The sequence below is a fragment of the Stegodyphus dumicola genome, chromosome 6 (genome assembly GCF_044657685.1).
Source record: "Stegodyphus dumicola isolate Sdum_Otavi_A_Nest chromosome 6, ASM4465768v1".
Taxonomy (NCBI): domain Eukaryota; kingdom Metazoa; phylum Arthropoda; class Arachnida; order Araneae; family Eresidae; genus Stegodyphus; species Stegodyphus dumicola.
Window position 1 is genome coordinate 47,447,552 of NC_140773.1, and position 23,820 is coordinate 47,471,371.

The 23,820-nt window shown below is 33.0% G+C and overlaps 1 protein-coding gene across 1 annotated transcript in view; it reads left to right on the forward strand.

Annotated features, from left to right (window-relative positions):
• Window positions 1-13,561: 13,561 nt before the first annotated feature.
• Helz (Helicase with zinc finger) overlaps window positions 13,562-23,820 on the forward strand; it is an 80,660-nt gene continuing 70,401 nt past the window's right edge. The window contains exons 1-2 of the mRNA XM_035359487.2: window positions 13,562-13,726; window positions 21,104-21,291. Of these exons, the coding sequence (XP_035215378.1) occupies window positions 21,119-21,291 (173 nt within the window). The 5' untranslated portion in view covers window positions 13,562-13,726; window positions 21,104-21,118. The remainder of the gene's footprint in view (window positions 13,727-21,103; window positions 21,292-23,820) is intronic.

Genomic DNA, 23,820 nt, shown 5'->3' on the forward strand with positions numbered 1-23,820 from the left:
TAGTTCCTGAGTTTTGCACAAAAGAACTATCAGTCAGTAATATATACATTGATGATTATGATCGGGCCCTACTGAAATTTTAACTGGAGCCTTGTAGCTGGAAAGTTAATGATTGGTGGTCTTAAAATGTTATCGTATGGTTTGACTGCGACTAAGACGCATCTCGGGCATGTGATGGGTTCAAAAGATAAAAATGCATGTTTACTTGTCATTTCCATGTTATCATTTCCATGTTATCAGTCAATAACGAAGTTGCGGCTACTGGACTCGCTTGGAATTACTGATCCATATGCACAAAAGACCAAAATTAAACTCCAGGAAGCTGCTAGGGAATACTTTATAGAGACAGTTAACGTGGAAAACAATCGTTATACTGCTCATTGATCTTGGATAGAAAATTATCCTCCACTTCCTATCATTATGATTTAGCACTAAAACACTGAATGCTACTGTGCAGCATCTTAAATACCAATCATTGTATAAGTAATATGAATTTTTTTTGATTGTATCAGAGCAGATTATAGACGAGATGAAAGATCAAAAGATCCTTGCGTGCACCATTTACTACATAGTTCCGTTGTGAAGGAAGATAGCACTATTAGAATAAGACCGGTCTTTGATGCTTCTGCCAAACTGAAAGGGTCACCGAACCTCAACGACTGTTTAGAGAAAGTAGAAAATCTTATTGAGTCAATTCCAAACATTTTAGTTCGTTTCTGTACAGAGAAAATAGGTGTTATTGCAGATATGCGAAAAGCTTTCCTCCAGATAAATGTCTTGCTTACCCGCAAAGGTTTTCTACGTTTTTTATGGCTTGAGAGCAATGGAGAGCTCGAAAGTTTTGAAGATGTAGCTACTATTCTTCAATTAAATGATTTACAGAAACTAATTTTTGCTAAACCCTGGTGACAGGCAAAGCAAAATTCTTTGTTCTTAATGAACCCAAGTTGAACTAAATAATTAAAAAGTAGAAAACACACTATATACAGTATGTTCATCGATTAGCATAATTCATTATGGTGTATCGTTCTTGGTCTTTTGCACAGATGAATGAGTGTAAAGTCATAATCTCCTATGCTATGCACAGCTTCATTTTCGTGGTTATCGCATTTGGTGTAGAAATAATGCGAGGCAATAAGAATCTCACTATCTAAGAGTTTAATTTTTAATTCTCGATGTATTGCGGTATTTCTTGCAACCCACGGAGAGTCCGTAATAATTCTGAGAAACTTATTTTACTGTTTTTGCAGTAGCTGACGATTCGATCTGGCTGTGGCGGCCCATGCTGGTGCGGCGTACAGTAAAATCGGTCTTATTGCTTGAAGATAGAGAACCCTCTTTGTGTACTGATCAGTAACTTTGAATTTATCCCTATTACAGACATAAATAGACATAAAAGCTTTATGAGCTTTTTCACGGATATACATAATATTCGGTCGGAAAGATGAAAGTTAAGTTAAGTTTGACAGTTATCGCCGCGATATCGCGCGGGGCGCGACGTTTCCGGCTCAGTCAGATGGAGCCACATGGGCACATAACGTAGCAAGGTCATAACAGATGAGGTCCAGGCTAATGAAGTAGCAGGGGGTGACTTAGGACATGCAAGGAGACACGAGACCAACGGAGAGGCATAGTAGAACAGAGCGAAGCATATCAGTAGCACGTAGGATCAATAACAAATAAACGCGTCATTATAGAGGTAAACGAGACAAACTAGTGAGAAAATACCTCGGAAAGTAAAATGAGTACATTTGAATGAGAAGGTGGTGATTGTAACGTACAGCAAGTCAAAGATGTAGGTATGTCATGTAGGGGAGTTAGAGTCTCGGCTGAAATGAGCCGCAAAAGGACGATATATTTTGTCTTTTTGAAGCACTTGATAATTAAGCACTTGGAGCTAAGAAAGATGATTACATTCAAGGGCTCTACTGAAGAATTTTTCATTCGTGCGATATAAGATCTCCTCCACTCTTTCCACTTTAAGACCCTTGTGAAGCGTGTCGTTGCTGACGAAGAAGTGGGCATCAGTAATGAGCCTGAAATATTTATTTTGAACAATTTGTAATTCCTTGACGGAATTTGTAATCAAATAATTTTTTTAATAATAACGTATATTAGCTTTGACGAAATTTTTAAAACCACGTTGCTTATTTTCAATTGCTTAAATATCCGTTTCTTTTTTAATTAATTCTAATTTAATTTACGTTTCTATTTTTAAATTAATTTGTGCATATCAATTCTTAAGAGATTGCTCACATTCCCGCAAGCGCTTTTGTACTAAATGTTTTGAGTTGTTTGAGTTGACAGTTAATTGATTTTAAATCTTTTTTTTTTTTTTTTTTCTTTTTCTTAATTGTGAACATTTTAATTAAGGAATGTTTTTCAAGGAGATTTCCATTCTACTTGGTGAATTTTTTTCAGCATTCTGATTACTTAAGAAAGCCTTGTTCGTTCACTGTTAAATTTATTTGTGTTGTTATTCAGAAAAATACCTTTGCTTTGATTTTTAAGTCAGAGCATTGCCATTGCCATTTTAAGTCAGGCCATTGCTTAGTTCTTAAAAATATTATAATCAGTATAGAATGAATTTTATTTCTTTCTGTGTCTGGGCACCAATATAGGGCGCACAAGCTACAAGGTCTTTCGTTCGATTCGTTATCACCATAGAACTGGAAGCGGGGAATTGATTTAAAAACAAAACACACGGGGGACAAAGGAGGAGAAGGTGAGAAGCTCCGAATCAGTTTTTTTTCTTTCCCCTACCCTTTCTCCTTATACCGGCGGCAGGTCTGCAGCCATGTAAAGGAAAGAAATCCCACATGTAAACAAGAATGCCAGATGCCAACTTATATTTAAACCTTAATAACTTTTTTTTAGTATAAATTACATTTGATTGATACATTATTTTAAATATAAAAGTATTTTACAATATATTTAAAAAAAATCTTTCAAGTCGCAAAAAGTAGAAGGAGATCGCAAAAATTTCGCAAAATCGCAAATACTAAAATTTTAGTGGACAAGCTTGTCCAAAGTCACAAATTTGCGAAAAATCGCACGATCTGGCAACACTGTGTTCAATACGATTGGGACAATACATACCACAATAAGAATTAATTTAAAATTTCTTAAATCTGACATTAAAAATGTTAAATTACTACTTAATAAGAATAATAAGAACTATTTAATACTAAGTATGCCTTAAATATAATTTTACTTATTCTAAAATTTTAAAAAAATATACGGACAAATCAAATCTTGAGTAATTGGTGTGCTCAAAAACATAAGTGCCCCATCTGCCCATTATGGCCAGGTTTCTTTAGTCATATATTTGATTCCTAATTCTTTATAAGCACTTCAGACATAAAAACCCATTTAAAAGTGGGGTTTATTTACCCAATAGGGCATAAAATCTAATTTCTAGGACGTATGTACCCATTAGAACCGAAAGGCTTATGAAGAGAAAACCTCCGATACAGAGAAAAAGTATTCAATTTACCAGTTGGAGGTCCTTGCGCTCGTAGAAGCACTGAAAAAGTTTTGTGTTTGCCTTTGGGGAATTTCATTTTAGATAGTGACGGAATTTTCAGCATTTCAATAGACGATGGAAAAACGAGATTTAGCGACGTGTGTCGCCCGTTGGTCTCTGTTATTACAGGAATTCGATTATGTTATAAAAGCATCGTAAGGACGTTAGAATGCCACTTGCCGATGCCTTGAATAGAGCTCCAATAAACGTGTTATGTGTTTCTGTTGAAGATATTCTACTTACATAGAAATTAAAACTTGACCAAGCAAATGACTCCGAAATAAAAATCATTAAGAAATTATTGAAAACCTCAAGTTTTGAAAATTCTTGTCATAGAAATGACGTATTATACAAGTTTATTGACGGCAGAGAATTCATAGACGTACTGGAACGCATGCAGACTAAAGTCACAAAAGATGCCTACAAGAAAGGACATACCGGTATCAAGCATATAGAAAAACACTTAGAGGAATGCTATTTCATTCCCAAACTTCCGCAGAAGATGGAAAAAGTTATCGCCAATTGCTTTCATTTCGTCCTAGTAAACCGCAAAGCAGGAAAAAAGGAAGGATTTTTACATCCGGAGATTCGAGGAAGACATGTTGCATACATTTCACACGTTGCATACACCACTTGGGTCCTACGGAAAATATCCATAAAACTACAAGCACATATTAGTAGTGGTCGACGCGTTTACTAAATTTATTTGCAATTTTGAGGCTCCAGGCGCCCACTAGGAAACCTCAAGCAGTTTAAAGGCTCGCTGAATACGACAACTCCATCGACAGTATTGTTTCGCCCTGGACAACCATGAATATCTGACAATGTAGCTCCACCACAACCAATGAAACGGACAAGACAGTACCATACGGTACCTGCCGAGCCTGAAACAGCCATCGGCAGCGATGCCTCCAGTCCTGTGGAGACTGATTTTAAACATATGTGGCCGAGACTGCCTAGGTACAGATACTAATCAGTATCTTCCCAGGTTTTACCTGAGTCGATCCCGGAGTGGTGTTCAAATAAGACAAGAATTTTCCTATTCAGACAGGCAGCGAGACGGACTGTTTGTTTTAATAATCGCCCGGCGCCTTTCTGACTTAGCGCATTCGTGCGCCACACGACCTTATACCTATTGCCAGCGCTGGCCTGGACGTAATACAGAAGTGATGCCATCTTTTCTATTACCAGCTCGGAAAGCGAAAAGCGATAAATCAGAAGCACCTTTTCCGTGTGAGACGAGTAACATGTGCAGATGGCAGAGACGCCTCATCTACCAAATATCACGACTAACTATAAATAACTACTTTTCTTGTAAATATTCAATATTATCATTGTTTGTCTTCATTAAAATGTCTTTCGCTAATTAATTTGGTTGTTATTATTCCCCCGTATATGTATCTCTCTCTCTCTCTCTCTCTCTCTCTATATATATATATATATATATATATATATAATTTATCAAGCAAAGCAGTAATAACATTTTATGAAAAACCAATTTTGGTCTAGAAAACATCTTGCGCAATATGCTGCAAAATAAGTAAAATATAAAAATTGTAGAAAGCTCGCCTAAAAGTTACCAAGAGCTGCTGCTTCAAAAGGTTTAAAACGTTTTAAAAAATTAATACACATGAAAAGCAAATCATTAGACATGTAAAACATAAATAAAATTAAAAAACTGAAAAAGTTAAAAAGTAAGCGGAAAATGGTAAATTAGCCAAATTCGACTTCCAAACAGGCTTTTCAAGGGAAATTTCATTTATTTGAACGTCGAATCAAGCTAACCCCATTACGCGTTTCGCCGAAACAGACAATTGAAACTTTTTCGCTAAAAAAATTTTTTGACAAAGTGTCTTGGAAATTTTAATAGTCTCAATTCTCTGTTATATATATATATATATATATACTATATCTTATGTTTTACAGAGTTGTAACATAATGCTTATAAAGCGCTGAATTTTTTAGTTTAGATTCCTTAAATTTGCACAAAATAGGATATAACAAACAAAAACTGAGTGGCCAGCATATGACCTCCCACCAATTCTGTATTTTAAATAACAAAGAACTTCAAGTGATACTTTACTCAAAGCTTAATGTTGTTTCAAACATAGAATTGATTCATTGTTCCTAAATAAAATCTACTATGCTTACAAATGCTATGGCTCAGTGTTAATTATAAACACTATGTAGAGACGTTAGGATTTTTTGGAAGCTGGAGAGAAGAAAAATTAGCAAACGCTTTCGCCGGGAATCGAACCACAGACCTCTGGAATACCGGCCCAGCGTGCAGAACCACTACACCACGAAGGCACGCTAAGAAGGCGGGAGAAATACCTTATATACTCCCCCTTTTAAAGAGCGACTGGGGTTTTTAGGGGACCTAATCGCCAAACCCTGGGTGTGGAGAATCCTCCTCCAACACCTTTTAGTTCGGGCGCCACAGTAGAGACATTAGGATTTTTTGGACCGATCGTATTGCGCAACTATAGAATTTCGGATTCACAAATAAATCACTTAATAACTACAAAATTTTTGAAGCAGCATAGCTTTAGAATTCTTGATAGAGTGTTAAGTGTTGCCATACGCGTTTTACAATCTTTCTCAGTATATGATATCAGTGTTCAGGTTTCTTAATAAGATGACAACTTTATTAATTGACACATTAACTTTACATATCAAAATTCACTTTCTTTGCACTCACGTCACATAAAATTTAACAGTAAAAATTAGAAAATCTTTAGAATTCTTAATTCTTCGATCACTGTAGGCAGTAGCTTCTTTTGAGGGTTCCTTTTTATCGTTTCTAAAACTCTCTGATGCGTAAGTTAGGATATAGTTATTATATTGGGAGGGGCAGAAATATTGCCTGTGTTACCACCTTGAAATTCCTCTGCATCAAGATACATTGGATCATTAGGTAGCAAGAAAACATCTCTTCTGGGTAAATTATTTTCCTTTAAGGAATTTTTCTGTTGAAGGAATGAATTCTTTAAAGAAACAATCTCCTAAAATTTCATTGCTCATTCATGTGCTTTTCTGACTGCGGTACTTTACAGAAGAGCGTTTTTCGAAACTGTTTTAAAAAGCTTTATGACCTGGGAATTTTCAGCCATTACAAGGTCCATTTGAGGCTTCTTGTAGCATTCTGCATGCTAAAACTGTCAACCTTTCTTCACTACGCTTATAGCCAGGAACTATCGCTTCAGTTCTGGGTACAAAACTCTTACTACGTAGCATTTTTTAATTAAGGCTTAAATCATCAGTATTAAATATGTAATCATCGATCTGACGTTAGTTTCAATTACTTTCTGAACTATTTTCTTCAATACTTTCATTTCTTCAAAATCTGATGATAGGTTTTCATCAGAAACAGTTAACTGACGGATACTGTAGCATTTCTTCCATTTCGAGCCAACCGATTATTGCTCTGAAATTTGGGCCCCCTTTGTTTAAATAATAACGAAATTGCAACACCTTTTGTTCTAAAATAGTCTTCAAAATAGGATCCTGAAATCTGTAAAGAAAGCATACAAAGCTTCATTTATTTTCTAATAGTTCCCTTCTTTCAGAGTTTTTTTTTTTTTTTTTCTTTTTGTTAGATTTTTTCCAGATATTCTCGGAGTTGGTTCGGTGTGAATAGTAGTAATTCGCAACATCCGTGCATATGAAACTTGATTCACACAGACAATAAAAAAATTGTTTTAGAGGAACAGTTATAGGCCGGCAACTTCTTTTTACAATTCAAAAGCATAGTCCTACATAAAAAATTCTCTACACATTTTCCCCCACTCCGAGATAAACTAGGTTCCCCATAACTCAAATTTTCATACATTGCAGTATCACAGGAATAATATTCTAACCGTTAAACAAATCTAACGAATTTTAAAGCTTAATCTAATGAAAATCAAAATTATGCAAATTTTTGTTAAATACCTTCAATTAAATTTTGTAAAATAATATTATAAGCATAAAAGCACTACATTACATTTACACATAATATTAAATTATGATGTTCAAATATTCAGCAACAAATTCACAAACAGATTAATATAATAGTGATAATAATAAATTCAGTTAAAATCTGTTAACTTAAATCACAGTCCTTTTAAAGTCAATCATAAAGCCTATAAGTCCTGTATTTCAAATGGGTACATAATGATCTTACCTATTTTCTAGATGTTTCGTAGAAAACATTCATCGCCTATCAACACCATATCATTTATTTTGAAATTTGGACTTCTTTTGAATTCTGCATTGTGTGTGCTGATCGTAGATTCATGATATATTCACTTTTGCACATCTTTCAGAATAAATTCAGTAAGTCTTCTCTCTAACTAAAACGTTTCTTTAAAATATCCTTGCTTGAAAAGCCTGATTTGTTCTGTTTTACATTAGATAAACTTAAAATTCTTTTGCCAAGTAAGACATGTGCAGGTGTTGAAGGATATAGTTCTTCTGGCTTAGTATAGGTATAAGTTAATGGTCTCGAATTTATGATTCCCTCAATTTCAATCAGAACTGTCTCTAATTCTTTTAGAGTCAATGAAGATCTTGCAGTTGCTGTCTACAAAACTGTTTTTACTGATCTGACCATCCTTTCATAATATTCACCCAACCATGTTCCTCTTTCAGGGATGTATTTACATTTGATTCGTTGGGGTAAAAAATATTTCTTTATATCAGAGTCTCCATCATTCCTTTATATCAGAATCAATCTCCATATTTGTCTTATATATAGACAAAGAGAAAGAAGGAGGTCCACTTCAGCTAGTTTAAATGTTTTTGCATTATTCGTGTAGTTGTTAGAATACAACCCACCACTAGATGTAAATTTTCTGAAAGCGAGCATGAATTGCTCTTTGTTCTATTTGGACGCATAACAGAACTGGTAAAGAAAAGCATATAAAATTTACTGTCATTGTTCTTTACAAAGAGAGGACCAGCAAAGTCTATTCCCGTTATACCAAAAGGTGATGATTCTGCAATTCTATGAGCTAGCAGTTGTATTGTAGCTTGCATTCCTGGACGAGCACTATAACGTTCACTCGCTATGAATCCTTTGGGAAGTGACTTTATGTACAGTCTTTCTCTTATAACCCAAAATCTTTCTCAAGTTTGGACTAATGTATGAAAACTTTCTGCATGGTATACCTGATTATAAGCATCATTAATTATAAGTTCAGTGAATCTGCGTAATAGCACGGTGGACAATGTTACGCGGGCAATAGCATTGGATATTTTTAAAAAAACTTCATCTTTGATTCTTGTAATCTCTCGCCAACTACAATAATTACTTTCTCATCTAAAGCTGTATTCAAGTCCCGAATCTTTGAAATTTTTTAATTTCTGTTTTATTCTTTCGGAATGCGTTTTCCTTCTTTCAGATTCTTTAATTCTTCCAGAAAATGTTCCTTCTGTATTTGCTTGATCCAACATATCGTTGCATATCACCTGCAATTAATTCAGTTTGAATTCTGTCTTCTTTGTTTTTGCTTCTCACGTTAAATCTCTTAATATAGGCTGTTCTTCTGTACGGCTTTGGAATTGAACCATATTTGTCAAAATTCAGAGGTAATTTTCTTCTTTCTTATTTTCGTCAAATTTCGCATTCATTGATATGTTAAACTTTATATACATTTTTAAACTTCTTTCTTCTAGTCAAAGGGACAATTTCAATTGTACTGTAATGCCCTTTTTTTAGGTTATCTCGACTGCTGCAATGTCTCCAATTCGATGGATATGGTATTCCTTAAATTTAACTAACTGTATTCGCGACGAAATGCTTCCACTTTTTGGTATTTCCGCCGATCCAGCAAAGAGTTACTGCAGAATCAGTCCACAAGAAGTAATTATCTCATGTGTGAAAAATGGGTTTTAAGAAGTTTATTCTTCCAGCAATCAATTTTGCCATGAACTCTAACCTTGAAAAAGTTAATGTCTTTACTGGTGCTATGCTTGATTTAGATTTCAAAATTTTCATCTGATGTTTTGTAGCGGACATAAATGATAGCTCCGTATGCTAATTCACTAACGTCGGCAAAAAGTATGTAATTGGAATTCGGTGAGACCTGTTTTGAAATAATATCTAGGTATCGATAAAGTTTCCAATTTAGAAATATCTTACACCATTTAACTTTCAAATCCTCCCCCCATCTACATCTCTCTCCCATAATCTTCACTCCAATTACAAATGGTGTAATTAATCCCATTTATATCAGTACAATTAAAACTACTTAAATTAATTTTTTAACTTAAAGATGTTTAATATGAACGTTGAATTTAGGATGTGCATAATTTGAATATATACTGTATATTCTTTAATGCATTTGTTAATATAGTACATTTTTATACACTAGAAATTAAAATAAAAGTAGAGAGAAATACGTTTTAATTTAAACCATAAAATTTATAAATTTATAATTACTCATCAAAACATAAAATTAAGTACATTAATACAGACATTAGTTTAAAAATCAGACTTTAAAACGAAACAGATAACTTGAAAATTTATTTGGTAACAGTAAATTTGCAAGTTACCTGTCTCGTTTTAATCTAAGATCAAGCCTTTTATGTGAATGTTCAAAAATAGTACCTCAGGATGTGGAACATTTGATTTTCTCATGTCCTACTTTTGATGGTCCTAGATTATGCTTGCAGAACGATTTGAAAATGTTCGGAGTGACTTGGCTAGTGAACTTATTTGTCTTCGTGAAGTCCAGACTGCTGTTCTCGACTTTTGTTCGTTTCATTTATGCGTGTAACTTTTTTAATGTTTTAGTTTAAGCCACGTCTTGTACATCTGTGGTGCACGGGGAGTCTTTATGTTTTCAAATAAAAAATAAAAAAGTTAAAAAAGTTAAAAACATACACTCCTACTTCATATGTGAAGCCGGAAAACAGCAAATAGATTATTTTCACTAAAATTAAATCAAGGAATTGATTATCTGATAGATCAATTGCCAGAAGCCTATATCAACAACTACAAAAACAAGCGAATTATTCCTTACCTTTATTTGAGTAGTTATTGCTGTCTTTGATGCGGATGCTCCGGTGAAGAATGGCCTTAATTTATTGATCTTGAGAAGAGAAAAAAAATATGCCTGACCTCTACCATCTTCAGTTTAGCTCTAAAACGACAGTCAGAGAGTTAAGTGATTGATAGCTGAAGGAAAATTTTCCCACGCGTCGATCTTTGCAATGATACGAGATTCGCTTTTTGTCGAGTAGATCGCAAAAAACGAGCCTTTCTTCCGACTCGACTGTGTCCAGACAAGATTGTCAATGAATAAAGACTTGTGATAGAAAATATACAAATGATGAAGAAATTTACGATCCAATTGCTTTCTTTGGATTGAGTTTCTTTATAATTTTCTGTATTTCTTTGGGAGAAATCGGGTTGTTTAGATTTTCAGGATCTTTACATAGAAAATTGGTCGCGTGATTGATAACTAAGAACATATAGTGAATTTGAGTTTCAGAAAGCAGAGCCTCCTTTTACTCTGTATCACGTGAAGAACATCAGTAAAACAAAAAGATGAAAATAAAAGTCAGGTGGCCGTAATCAGTCGACGAAGAGGTAGCTTTCTGGTCGAAGGTCCAAATCAGTGAGCTGAAAAATCTTGTACAGTCAAAAGTTGTTAATTCGGACACCCATAATCCGGAATGATCTATAATCCGGACCTCAAAGCTACAAACTTTCTGCGCATGCGTCGCGTTGACGCATGCGCGTAAGACCTTTACGGCTGCGAATATGCTTGTGCGCGTGCGCAAAATATGTTTACGAGTGCGCGTTTAATGTATAACGGACGGTATAAGCTAAGCTAAAATTATTTAATTATCTATTTCAGTTAATGTTGCAGATTGCGTTGTTCCTTAATCTTCGAATTGGATCCGGCTTATTATTTTTTGCCAACTGTTAGAGCAATTTTATAAAAGTAAGCTTGAACTTTTCAATTATGTCAAATAGAATTTCTGATATATATTTACTAATATGTAAAGGATTTACAAAGCGAAAGTATATTTCGAAGTTCATTAAACAAAAAGTGGAATTGCTGCAAAAAATGGATAAAGGCATATCCTTTGTTTATCTAAACTTTAACGTTTGTTTATCTAAGCTTTGTTTATCTTTAATGCAGCGGTGGGCGCGCAATGAATTGGAAGTTGATCTGTCAGCACTATCCTTATCTTCAGGGCAGATGTTTTTATTTTATTTGGCTTATAATTCCTTACTAAATGTAGTATTTCATCTCGATGTACTCCGTCTTTGATATGATTTAAATCAAATTCCTCGTCATTATAATTCGCTTCCGATAGGGAAGAAAGTGACAGAGGTTATTGAAAACGAAAAAATTTCGATTGACAAATTAGTCCGTAGACACAGCAATTATAGGACTTGAACAGCGGAATTTTGTAACTGAACAAGAAATTATGTCTGTTTATAGAATTAAAGAGAATGTATTATCACGTAAAAAACGAAGCAACTTAAACAACTTACATTGAAAGAAATGTTTAATAAAGCAAACAAATAAATATTAAGCTTTTTTTTTGTAAATTTTGATACCCTTTAGATCATAATTGTTCTTTATTTCATAAATTACGGTTTCATATTTTTAATTTTATAATTTCTGCATGCCATCTTACCAGATTTAAACTGATGATCTATAATCCGGAAAATCGATAATCCGGAATCGCCGAAGTCCCGACGAGTCCGGATTAACGACTTTTGATTGTATAAGTAAAAAGTGTTAAGAATGGAGAATGTCAGATGGATATTTGTGCTTTTCTCTGGGAAATGGAGAACATCTAAGAGAGCTGATGCAGTTGTTAGGAGGAGTGAGAACTGAATAGAAGAAATTTTTGGCAAGTTTTTGAATATAATCTTGAATTACTTTGAGATCACGGTGGATATACGAATTTGGAATGAACCATGGCGCGTTGATAATCTCTCTGCGTGATTTTTTTGAAGAACTTGGACGTGTTGAAGGTGAGTTTTGGCAGCGTGGCCTTAGACAGGACTAGCATAGAGTAATGCTGGTCGAAGTATAGATTTATATAAGAGGAGTTTATTAGAAGCAGACATGTGATTTCTTCTGCCAAGAAGTGGGCGCATAGTTGCAAGCGTGATATTAATTTTTTTTTTCACAGTTTCCCTGAGATGTTTCTTAAAAGTCAATTTTTTATCAAGAATGACTCCTAGATATTTAACTTTGTTAGCCCAGTCAATTTCTTCATCAAACGGAAGAGGTCTAGGTGGAGTGAAATTTGTTTGGCCTTTGCGAAAATTATTGCTTTAGATTTTTCGGTATTAACTGCAATCTTCCAAAAATTGAACCAATTTTCTAGATGATTGAGGTAATGTTGAAGAAGGAGCTGGACAACAGTAACAGTAGAAGCTTGGGTTATAATTGCAGTATCATCAGTGAAAAGAGCAATGGTAATTTGTGCGCGTGCGGGAATATCGTAAATGTAAATGTTATATAAATATAGAGAAAGTACAGATCCTTGGGGCACTCCAGCGAAAATTTTTGTCGTGGAAGAAACAGAACTGCCAATTTTCACTGCAAAGATTCTGTCTTGGAGATAGGAAGCAATAAGTCTAATACAATGATCGGGGAAGTTTAACTTGATAAGTTTGTATATAAGTCCTCGGTGCCATACCCTATCAAAAGCTTTCTCAATATCAAGGAAAATGGCTCCGGTAGGGAACTTACAATTGAAACCGTCAGTAATATAGTTGATGACACGAAGCAGCTGGTGATTAGTACTGTGAAGAAGACGGAAGCCAAACTGTTCTTCTGGAATGTAGGAGCTCTGTGGAATAAAGGTGATTGATAATATTCATATCATTCGAGTGTGGGAAATTATTTAAAGTAAACTGTGGTTCATAGTTATTAGCGAAGAGGTTGACAATTTTCTCGTAAATTTTGGTATTACTATCATCTAGATTGGGTCAAATATTGGATTTTCTTTCGAACACAACCTACATTTATTTCGTAAAATCAGTTTGGCAACAATAGAATGGAATAGTTCATTTATTTGCGTTGGGTAGTGAAAGGATGCGGTAGTCAATTAATTCTCGTTTATTATCGTTTAGCGCGTTAATATTTTCTGTTTTGTAGTATGTTAGGAATTAAAGGACGGCAGATAATTTGTATAATAATTTCTGAACTCTTTTAAGTATCTGTTAAGTTCTTGTAAAAGGTATATCTATATGTTTTTAAAACATAATTTTCTAATTTATTTTCCCAAACACTCTGCAATTGAGCATTGTAAAGAACTGCTTTCTTTTCTTTCATAAAAATTCTTTTTAGTAGCATTATTAACTAAGAAATATGAAGTGATATCAGAATTTTACAGTTACACAGTTTTTCTTTTCGAATTTGTATATGTTATAGGTGTCTTTCTTGTTATATTTTTCCCTCCTTTTTTTTGCTCTTTTCTCATTTCTTTTTTTAATGGTCTTCCACCATTCTTATTGTTATTTTGCATGCTTAACGAGAAATTGATCCCCATTTTAAATTCGTTTTGAACTATTTTTAAGATTCTGGAAAATGATATGTTAATCATTTTTTTTTTTTTTTTTTTTATTTGTATTAGCAATTTTTTTTTTTTTTTTGTTTTGGCTGTAGTATATGCATTTTATCTTTTTAAGATCTTTGATACTTATAAAAGTTTTGTAAACCTGAAGATAACTTTTTATGTAAAGTGTAATGATAGCAATATAATTTGGTATGATATTTAATAATTTAAGTGATTGTTCAATTAGAAACTTGAATCTTTGTCACTTTTACATGAAACTTATTTGCAAAATCCTTATTATAATTCAGTTTTTTTTTAGTTTCTGTATGAATAATTTAAAATAGGCCTTTCTGCATATGAAAAGTAAAATTTTGTATGTTCTAAATCATTCGTACGCAATGTACAGTATTTTGAATTTAAGTGTACTAAGCTGTACATGAAATGAACAGTATGCTAGTGTAATCTGTACTTTGAAAGTTAATATCCTAAAATTTCGAGACTGTATAAAGTATGCATGGGTATTATATGCTTTTTGCATTACTATATCTTTGTGGTTCATCATGCTCTGAAATGCAATATGTAAGGAGTTTGTGAAAAATTGACATAATGCGTATCATTTTTATGTATGAAAACTAGCATGTCACATTTATAAACTTAATTTGTCACAAATAATAAAAGATTTGTTTTGGCATACAAAGTCACAGTAATTTTTAAATTGAAAATTTTATATTAAGTTTTTAATATTGTATTAAACGTTTTATAATGTTTATAATACTATGAGATATAGCATACTATGTCGAGGCCCGTATAATGTTGCAAATATACATACACAGTAGTACCTCCTGTAAGGAACACATCTATTTAAGACACAGTTTTGTTGGTTCCAGTGGCTTTGAATTAGACACATATTTACTTAATAAGGGACACCTCTATTTAAGGGACAAAACATCTGGTAGGTACCCCTTATTGGGAGGTACTACTGTATGTGGCCCAAGGAAAAAAGAATTGCATTTGATGTATAATTTTTAATAAGTTTTGTGAATTTTAACAAGGAAAGGGTGAATGTATTTATCAGTATAAATAAATTTGATTTTTTTGTAAAACTCTATTAAAAGTCCTGTAAAATTAAAGCTTTTGGAAATTACTTGTCCACTTTAACCAGAATCTCAACTGTGTGTCACCCTCCTCCCCCTTTTGTTCAATCTTGTGAATTAGTTTTTCTTGCCGTTGATGTTTTTTCTACTTTAGATTAATACAAAGCTGGTTGAATCAACAACAAAGACATGCTTAAAAGTAGATTATAGAAAATAATAGAAGCTCTTGAAGTTGCTGCTAAACCATATTATTGTAAAGCATTATCTTATGATCTTCTGTGTACCTAGTTGGGCTCACTAGTAGCCGATTGGGAAAGTCCCTGAGCACTGGTAGTTTGGTCTGAAGGTCGAAATCCTACAAACAGGCTGGCTGCATGAATGTTTTATTGGTTTCTCCCATGTGTAATGTGTTTATACTAGCCAGTTTCCCTTCGAAAGTTCTCCACGAAACCATACCTCCCTTCATGTAGTGCCTGAACACGTAAATACAGTCAAAAGTCATTAATCCAGACTCGTCGGGACTTCGGCGATTCCGGATTATCAATTTTTCCGGATTATAGATCATCAGTTTAAATCTGGTAATATGGCATGCAGAAATTATAAAATTAAAAGTATGAAACCGTAATTTATGAAATAAAGAACAATTATGATCTAAAGGGTATCAAAATTTACATAAAAAAGCTTAATATTTATTTGTTTATTTTATTAAACATTTCTTTCAATGTAAGTTGTTTAAGTTGCTTTGTTTTTTACGTGATAATACATTCTCTTTAATTCTATAAACAGATGTAATTTCTTGTTCAGTTACAAAGTTCCGCTGTTCAAGTCTTATAATTGCTGTGTCTACGGACTAATTTGTCAATCGAAATTTTTTCGTTTTCAATAACCTCTGTCACTTTCTTCCAGAATTTGAAATTTGGGCCCAATCCAAATATAATTTACACATTTCTTATTATTTATTTTCAAAATTTGTATTTTAAAATATTTTTCTAAATTTTTCAAACAAAATTTTCTATTATAACCTATAAAATTTTTAACATCGTCTTAACGTAGATGTATTTCTAAATGTATCTGCAAAAAATTATGAGTTCTTTATTCAAAATTTCCAATGATATATGTGAATTTACGTTTTGCCCCATTTTGAAAATTGCCGTATTTAATATAAGTGATAATAACGACAATGTGGTTTATGTAATTTGTTAAAATTATTTAAAAGAATGAATGATGGACCTTTTTTTCTTTCGTGCATGAATGAAAAAAAGGAAAGTAAGTAGGTTACTATAAATAAAGAATTCCACCAAGTGAATTATTCTTGGTGCAAACTGAAAAAATACGCCAAGATAAATTTTTAAATTTCTCCATACACTTCTTTCCAAAAATTACAAAATTTAATACCTAGGCATAATTTGAGTCATAGAATCAAAATATGGAAAAAAATTGATATGTTATTTCAGGAAAAGTCCGATTTTGTGTTGAAATACCTATGTTAGAATAATTTAATAAATATCCTAAGTCATGCTTTCGAGACATGAAAAATGCAGTTTCAATTTCGTTAATCAGCCCAGTAGAACAGGAGATACAGAACTGTTCCCCCCCCTCTTTTTTTTTTTTTTTTTTGCGCAGTTTGCACAGTGATCTGTTTTCACTAAGCAAACCATTGGAGAACTGTACAAAGTTGGCATTAAACACAACTTCGACATTGTGCACTTATCTTTTATGATAAATCCTTCTGTATTTTCTTTTCGTTCTGCTGCACAATTTGACATTGCATACCAGAATAACATAAGTAAAACTATCAATGAATAACATAAGACTATTAATAATAATGAAATCTAACAATGAATCTACAATGAAATCACAAAATTTGTCATTGAATTGGTATTTATGCAACCAAGGTACTTGCATATTTATTTACACAACCGCCTTAACAGAAGGTGCCAAATTTTGAGAATGGGGCAAACTCTGGGAACCATGCACATAACAAGGCCCCAACTAACCGTGCTTGTAACAGTTTTTCAGTCCAGCTCCATGGCCATTTTCACATGCATTCTCTTTGTTTTATTTCAATTTCCAGTAGTTTTTATATACATGTCGAGGTATTTTTCCCCTTAAACTCAAGGAAGCCCACCAGCGGCCGAGCAGTAAAGTCTCTGAACACTGGTAGTTCAGACTAAGGTTCGAATCCCGCGAACGGACTGGCTGCAGGGACGTTTTTGTGGTTTTCCCCATGTGTAATGTGCATATGAGCCAGTTTCCCTTAGAAAGTCCTCCACGAAGGCATCGCTCCCTTTAGGCATATAGCCCTAGTGTGCTTTGCTGTAATCTCAATAAACCAAACCAAACCAGCCCTTAAATTCATTTTAGACTCGACTTGTGGAATTTGCCAAGTGTGAAGAAACTGTGATAAAATTTCTGCAGAAATAAAAGTATTTTTCTGCTAAGAGGAACAATTGTTTTGAATCTGTTAAAGTAGTGATAACCCTGAAATTTCCACCAGAACAAGACATAAAAACCAACTTGTAAGTAGATTTATTGATTGATGTTGGGAATGAATACCTAATTAGAATGTAAAATATATATGTAATAATTAAATTTAAAAATTAAGTAAGTTGTCATGCCTTCTTATGTATAAAAATTGCCGTATTGCACCAAGGCAGCTGCTTTAATACATAAGTACGGATATTTTATCTGTAATATAGATCTACTGACAACAAATTTTCCTGTTATTCTTAGCTTTTAAAATAGCCAAACTGTATGTATGTATTCAAACTATAAGTAATGATATTTTTAAATTCGCAGACGTGAATCTTGAAATGTGTCCAGTAGTGTATATTGGAAAGAAAATAAAGTACAAATCGGGGAGCATCATTCTAGAACCATAATCGAGAAAATGCCATTTACTCATGGCCTTTTTGGAACTTAAGGGTTCCAGGGCCAAACTGTTGGTCACTTAGTTAAACATGAACAGTTTGTTGCAGTGTTAAACATTTTGCTACAAAATTGGTTTGGTTTATGTGATTATGGCAATGCCTCGATGGCTATCTGCCTAAGGAGAGGAATGCTTTCATGGAGGACTTTCTAAGGGAAACTGGCTCATATACATGTTACACATGAGAAAAACCGTGGAAACACCCATGCAGCCAGCCCGTTCGCACCACAAAATCTGACTTTTCTGGCATAATTTTTTTTTCTCCATATTCCAATCCAATGTTTCAAATTATGCAAAAGTGCCAAGTTTCTTAAAAATCGCCCAGTTTTGAAAAAATTGGGTCTCAAAATTTTAGTTCCCCCAATATTAATTGAAGTTGGTGCATATTTATTAATATATCTATTTTTTATTAAACTTATTTAATTGCTTCTTTTGGAATTCAAAATTCCAAATAAAATTAGCGCATTTTTTATGATTTATTTTTTTTAATTTGTATTTTTAAATAATACTTATATATTTTTGAAAATTTCAAATTATACATATAAAATTTTTGCCATCATTTTAAAATCAGTATATTTCTGGACATACCTGCAAAGAATTAGAAGTTTTTATTCAAAATTTCACAATACATATATATGTGAATTTATATCTGGTTGTAACAAAAGTTTTTTTGCCAAAAAAAAAAAAAAATTCTTAATAAAGTTAAAAAAAATTAAAAGTAGTACCTTTAAGTGTGGATAGTAATCACCATGCAAATCTGATTTTCTCCAAACGTTTTGGTAGTGTTTCAAAACCTTCGAACCTTCCAAAAACAGATCAACCTCATTTCAGACATCCTGTGCAGAATGGAAGATAGCACCAGCAGGATGTAGCTGCAGGTGTGAAAAAAGGTAGAAGTCAGAAGGGATATTGGGACTATATGGTGGGTGTGATAAACGAACCCATTTGAGTCCATATAGAGTCCAGCTGGTGAATGCAGACACAGGTGGTCTTGCATTATCTTTTACGCCAGAAACTCAGTTCGATGTTTTTCCTTGATAGCAGTATCAACACAAACTAGTATCTCGCTGTACATCTTATTATCGACTATACCTTATTGTATTTACCTTTTTCCAGATACTCTTTGTGGATAACACTATGGCAACCCCACCAGCATGATCTTTTTGTAAGTCAGTTTGTGCTTTGCGATACTGCCCACAGGCTCACCAAGTGCAGAATAACCCTGTTTTTAACCTGTGGTGTTGAAGTTAAAACAACTTATTTAAAATGACAATCCAGTCCAGAATTTTGTCTTTGTGTTGATATTCAAGCAGATTAGTGCACGCCCAAACAGGTCTGTCCTTATCTGCTTGAGTCGGCTTATGTGGCACCCTGCAGTTGAATCTGTACGTCAAGTTTATGTGATGCATAGCTTGACTAATGGATATGGCACTAACGTTTAACTCGTTAGCAAGTTCTTGAGTGGTTGCTTACTGATCTTCTTCCACAAGTTCTCACAGGTGAGCCTCATCAACATCAGTAAGCTGGCCAGAGCACTCTGTTTCTAGAATGTCATAGTCCTTGTTTTTGAACTTTTGGTAAAAAAACTTTACAGTGTTATATAATACAACAGGAGTCTGCAATTTTGTAGCTGTGGTTTGCCAAACCAATCTGTCAATACGATTCAGGGTGCTGCACATAGGAAATATTTGAAAGTATTCGATTCTCGCAGAAATGCATGCAGAGTTAGAGATTAGAGGCCAAGATTACAGATTTAGAGTTTTATTATGTATTAATTATGCATCATTTAAAGGTATTAATATAAAATAAACAAAATAAAATGTAATTATTCTATCAACATAAAAAAAAATTAATTATACATATACAGTTCAAAGTTCGTAATCCGGACTCTTCGGGACTTCAGCGATTCTGGATTAGGGGGTTTTCCGGATTATAGATCATCAGTTTAAATCTGGTAAGATGGCATGCAGAAATTATACAATTAAAAATATGAAACCATAATTTATGAAATAAAGAGCAATTATGATCTAAAGGGTATCAAATTTTACAAAAAAAAAAAGCTTAATATTTATTTGTTTACTTTATTAAACATTTCTTTCAACGTGTGCATGCGTAGAGCATACATCACGCGCACTTATAACCTTAGTGATTAACTTTAAAAAATTGCGAAGTATTTCAGTTTTTTTTTTTTTTTTTTTTGAAAAACTCCCAAGACTGATAGAAGTAATTATTCATCAAAAGTGATTTTAATTTTTTGCATTATTGCCTTAATTTTTTTTTTTTTTTTTTTTTGAAAATAAAGTTAATAGTAATATTGATGAGAAAACAGTGCATTACCACCAGATTTTGAATAAAGGTCTCCCGTTTCTCAGTGTTAAAATTTTACCATCACATTCTAGAGAAATTGGCACAGTAACAAAATTTGAACGTTCATGATGATATTCTTTAGAATTTTATACTTCAATTTTTTAATTAGTAATATTTTAGAAGTTTAGGCTATCATTCATTTAAACATAAAATGTGCTTTACAGTGAAGCTGTACATTAAAATAAGGGTACTATTCGGTTTCGAGGGCCGTAAAAAAATTGCAGCGAAAATGTATGCGTAGTCGGTAGCGAAATAGCGATGCAGGCATCCATTCAGTTATGTTTAGCAATTTTTATATAAATTATAAGAATGATCTGAAATGGTTATTTACTCTTATGCTTCCATTCAGTCATGTTTAGCTTTTTTCATATAAATTATAATAATAAAGTATTATATGAAATTAACCTTTCATCTAAATTAAAACATCAATCTTAGATAGTTATTTACTATTATACTTCCTTTCTTGCCGCAATTATTTTTGGCAGCATTGGCATCAACAATAGTTTGGCGATTTTTTACGGACCTCGAATCCGAATAGTACCAGAATAAAATACAGAATTATATTAAATATTTTTTTTGGGGGGGGGGTATTGCCATGTTGTTAAATATTTTTTGGGGGGTATTGCCGTGTTGAGGAATTTTTATTTATTTATTTTCTTTTTGCTGCAGCTGTGAAAAAGAAAAATGGATAACTTTTGCACATACTGCAGTGTAATTGTTGGCTCCGAGGCAGAATTGCGGGCACACTGCAATTCTGAAGGGCATCAACTGACAATAATGAGTGATGAAGGCAGAGAATGGAAATTTCGAGCCCCTCCTAGAGGTGTTGGAGCTGATCAGTATGCACTTTGTGTATCGTAAGTACTTTTTAAAAGAATCTTTATCATAATTTTACCTTGAATTTTTTATAAAGAAACGTATTGTTTTTAATAATAAAGCATTCTGTACGAGAGAGAGAGACTATACCTTACTTAAATATGTTTATATTTAAAATGAGCAGATTTATTAAATTATTAATTAATTTGTCAGGCTAATAATAGTCTTGAAATTTATTTGTTAAAATAATAATTTTGAACTCCATTTGGTAACATCTTAATGTGTCTTATCAGTTTATGTGTCGTCAAATTCATGCACAAATGTTTCATAACCAGAGTTTAAACCATCAAATGATCAGTTGATTATATGCAATTTACTAAATTTTTAATGTACTTTTTGTTTGGGATCTCGTAGCCAAAAGTTCAAAAATTTAGACTATCCTTAGATGTAGTCCATAGTAACTAAACAGGCTAATTTAATGGCATATAATATAAATATTAATTATCCCCTCCAAGGAATATTCTTAGATATCCTTTAGGGAAATAGTCTTCAGATATTTTATACTAGTTAACCAAAAATTTAAGATTTCTGTTTATGAATATCTAAACATCAGAAGTATCGTCTTGTAGCTATTTTATGGCATTGATGTGCTGTATCTGCTTTTCACTATTAAGTGTAATATTAATGTTTAGCAAAAATATCTTTGATCTCTGATTTTGTTTTTGAAAGTTTATTGTGTTATGAAATATTACTGCTTGCTTCATCAGTGTCTTCTAATTTATTACTTTTTGAGGAATTTGTATTTTGTTTGGTTGATCTTTACAATATGGTAACTGGTAGTTTGGCGACATTTTGGAGGCGATAAAGGTTACTACCTGGCACTTTGGTAATAATGTGAGCAGTACTCAGTTCCGATTACGCATTATTTTGTGTGAGGGAAATGAGAGATCATGGGATATGTCATGTGATATTAATGGACGAATTACGGTTCTTTAATCGGAAAAGGGAGGAAATTGGGAAAAAATCTAGAAATTTTGTATTTGGCTTTATTCTGTGTTATGTGAAACAGTGTTCGTGAATTTTTGGATCCCATGGCCGTAACTAAAGTGAATTCGAAATGGGTATTTATGTATGTATTAATTTAATGTATGTGCTCATTTATATTTTAAGTAGTGTTTTTGAATTTAATTATATTTTAATTAAATGATAGTTATTTTGTGAATTTTATGTTTGTAGGAATTTAGTACACGTTTAAGTTGAAGTAAACATGCATGGAAATAATTTAAATATTTGATACTAAGTATTTGTAATGCTTGCAGTATGAATTCGTTGGTGATGTGTATAATGTAATAGATGATTTAGAGGTAAAAGTTTTTGGATATTTTATTTATTTTATATGTGGAAATGTTCATATTTGGAAAGGGTAAATACTTTTTCGCGATCAGGTAATTTCATATATGTTCTTTTTACCGGGTTTAAAGATTGAGAAAATTGTCATGTATTTTCGTGAAATTTTTCTAACTTATGAGAAAAAAGCAGTGTACATGGATATAGTGAAGAGTGTGCGCAATGCCATTTTTGTGCAATTCTGGGATGTTTTTTTAAGTAAAAATAAGTCGGTGTGTACATGGTTTATGTGTATGTGTTATTTTGAAAAACGCGTAAGGAGTATGGTATTGTGCACTTTTTCCCAATTTTGCAGTGAATATTTGTCATGATTAAGCAGTTTTGTTAGATAAAATTTCTAGCATAAGTGTAATTCGGCTAGTAGATTGTTGGAAGAAGTGTTCAGTAGATAAAAAGAAAAGAAACATGTCTTTACTTCGTGAAGACAAAATGGCGGCGGGAAAAAAAAATAGAGGGTTGCTGTAGGAGAGTTGGTCGCCAAATTTTCGCCAAAAAAACGCCAAGTTACCATAATGTAAAGATCAACCTTTTGTTTTCTAAAATGTAAATACTTAGTCATTTTATTGTTATAAAGCCTAAATTTTTGCAAAATGCAGTTTTAAGTTTTTGATATTTTAGCATTTTCATGGCGACTGTCAGGCATATGTGTAAGCAAGAAATTCTTTCATTTTCTAGCCAGCATGCTGGTGCGCCAGAAGCATTTCTCGTTCATCCCTAATCGCCACACATTTGTTCCAGTGCCCTGGAATGTTTTTAAATACCACTAGATCATGTCCTGTGTCCATTACTTTTGAACTGAATATAGTTTTAGGATGCGGATTTTCAATTTGTCACATTCTGTGTAACGTTGGTGTCAGCTGTTGCGGGGTAAAATGTAAACAAACAGAGCTGGTCTTTAACTCACCACATGATATAAACATTTGTGTTTCTGACATACCTTAAAAACTTCTTTTTCTGTTCTTTCCTTTGCTACTATGTAGGGTCTTTTAGGATTACTGTGTGGGGGTAGTACTATTTCACTTTGCATTGCTTTTACCGCTTATATTTCACGTTCCTCTATTTTATTTCGGAAAGCCTTGACCTTCAGTTTATTATGACAAGCAAGCATTATTTATCAAACTCGTATTGTAAATGAGCCAATTAGTGACATGACAGAGAGTGTT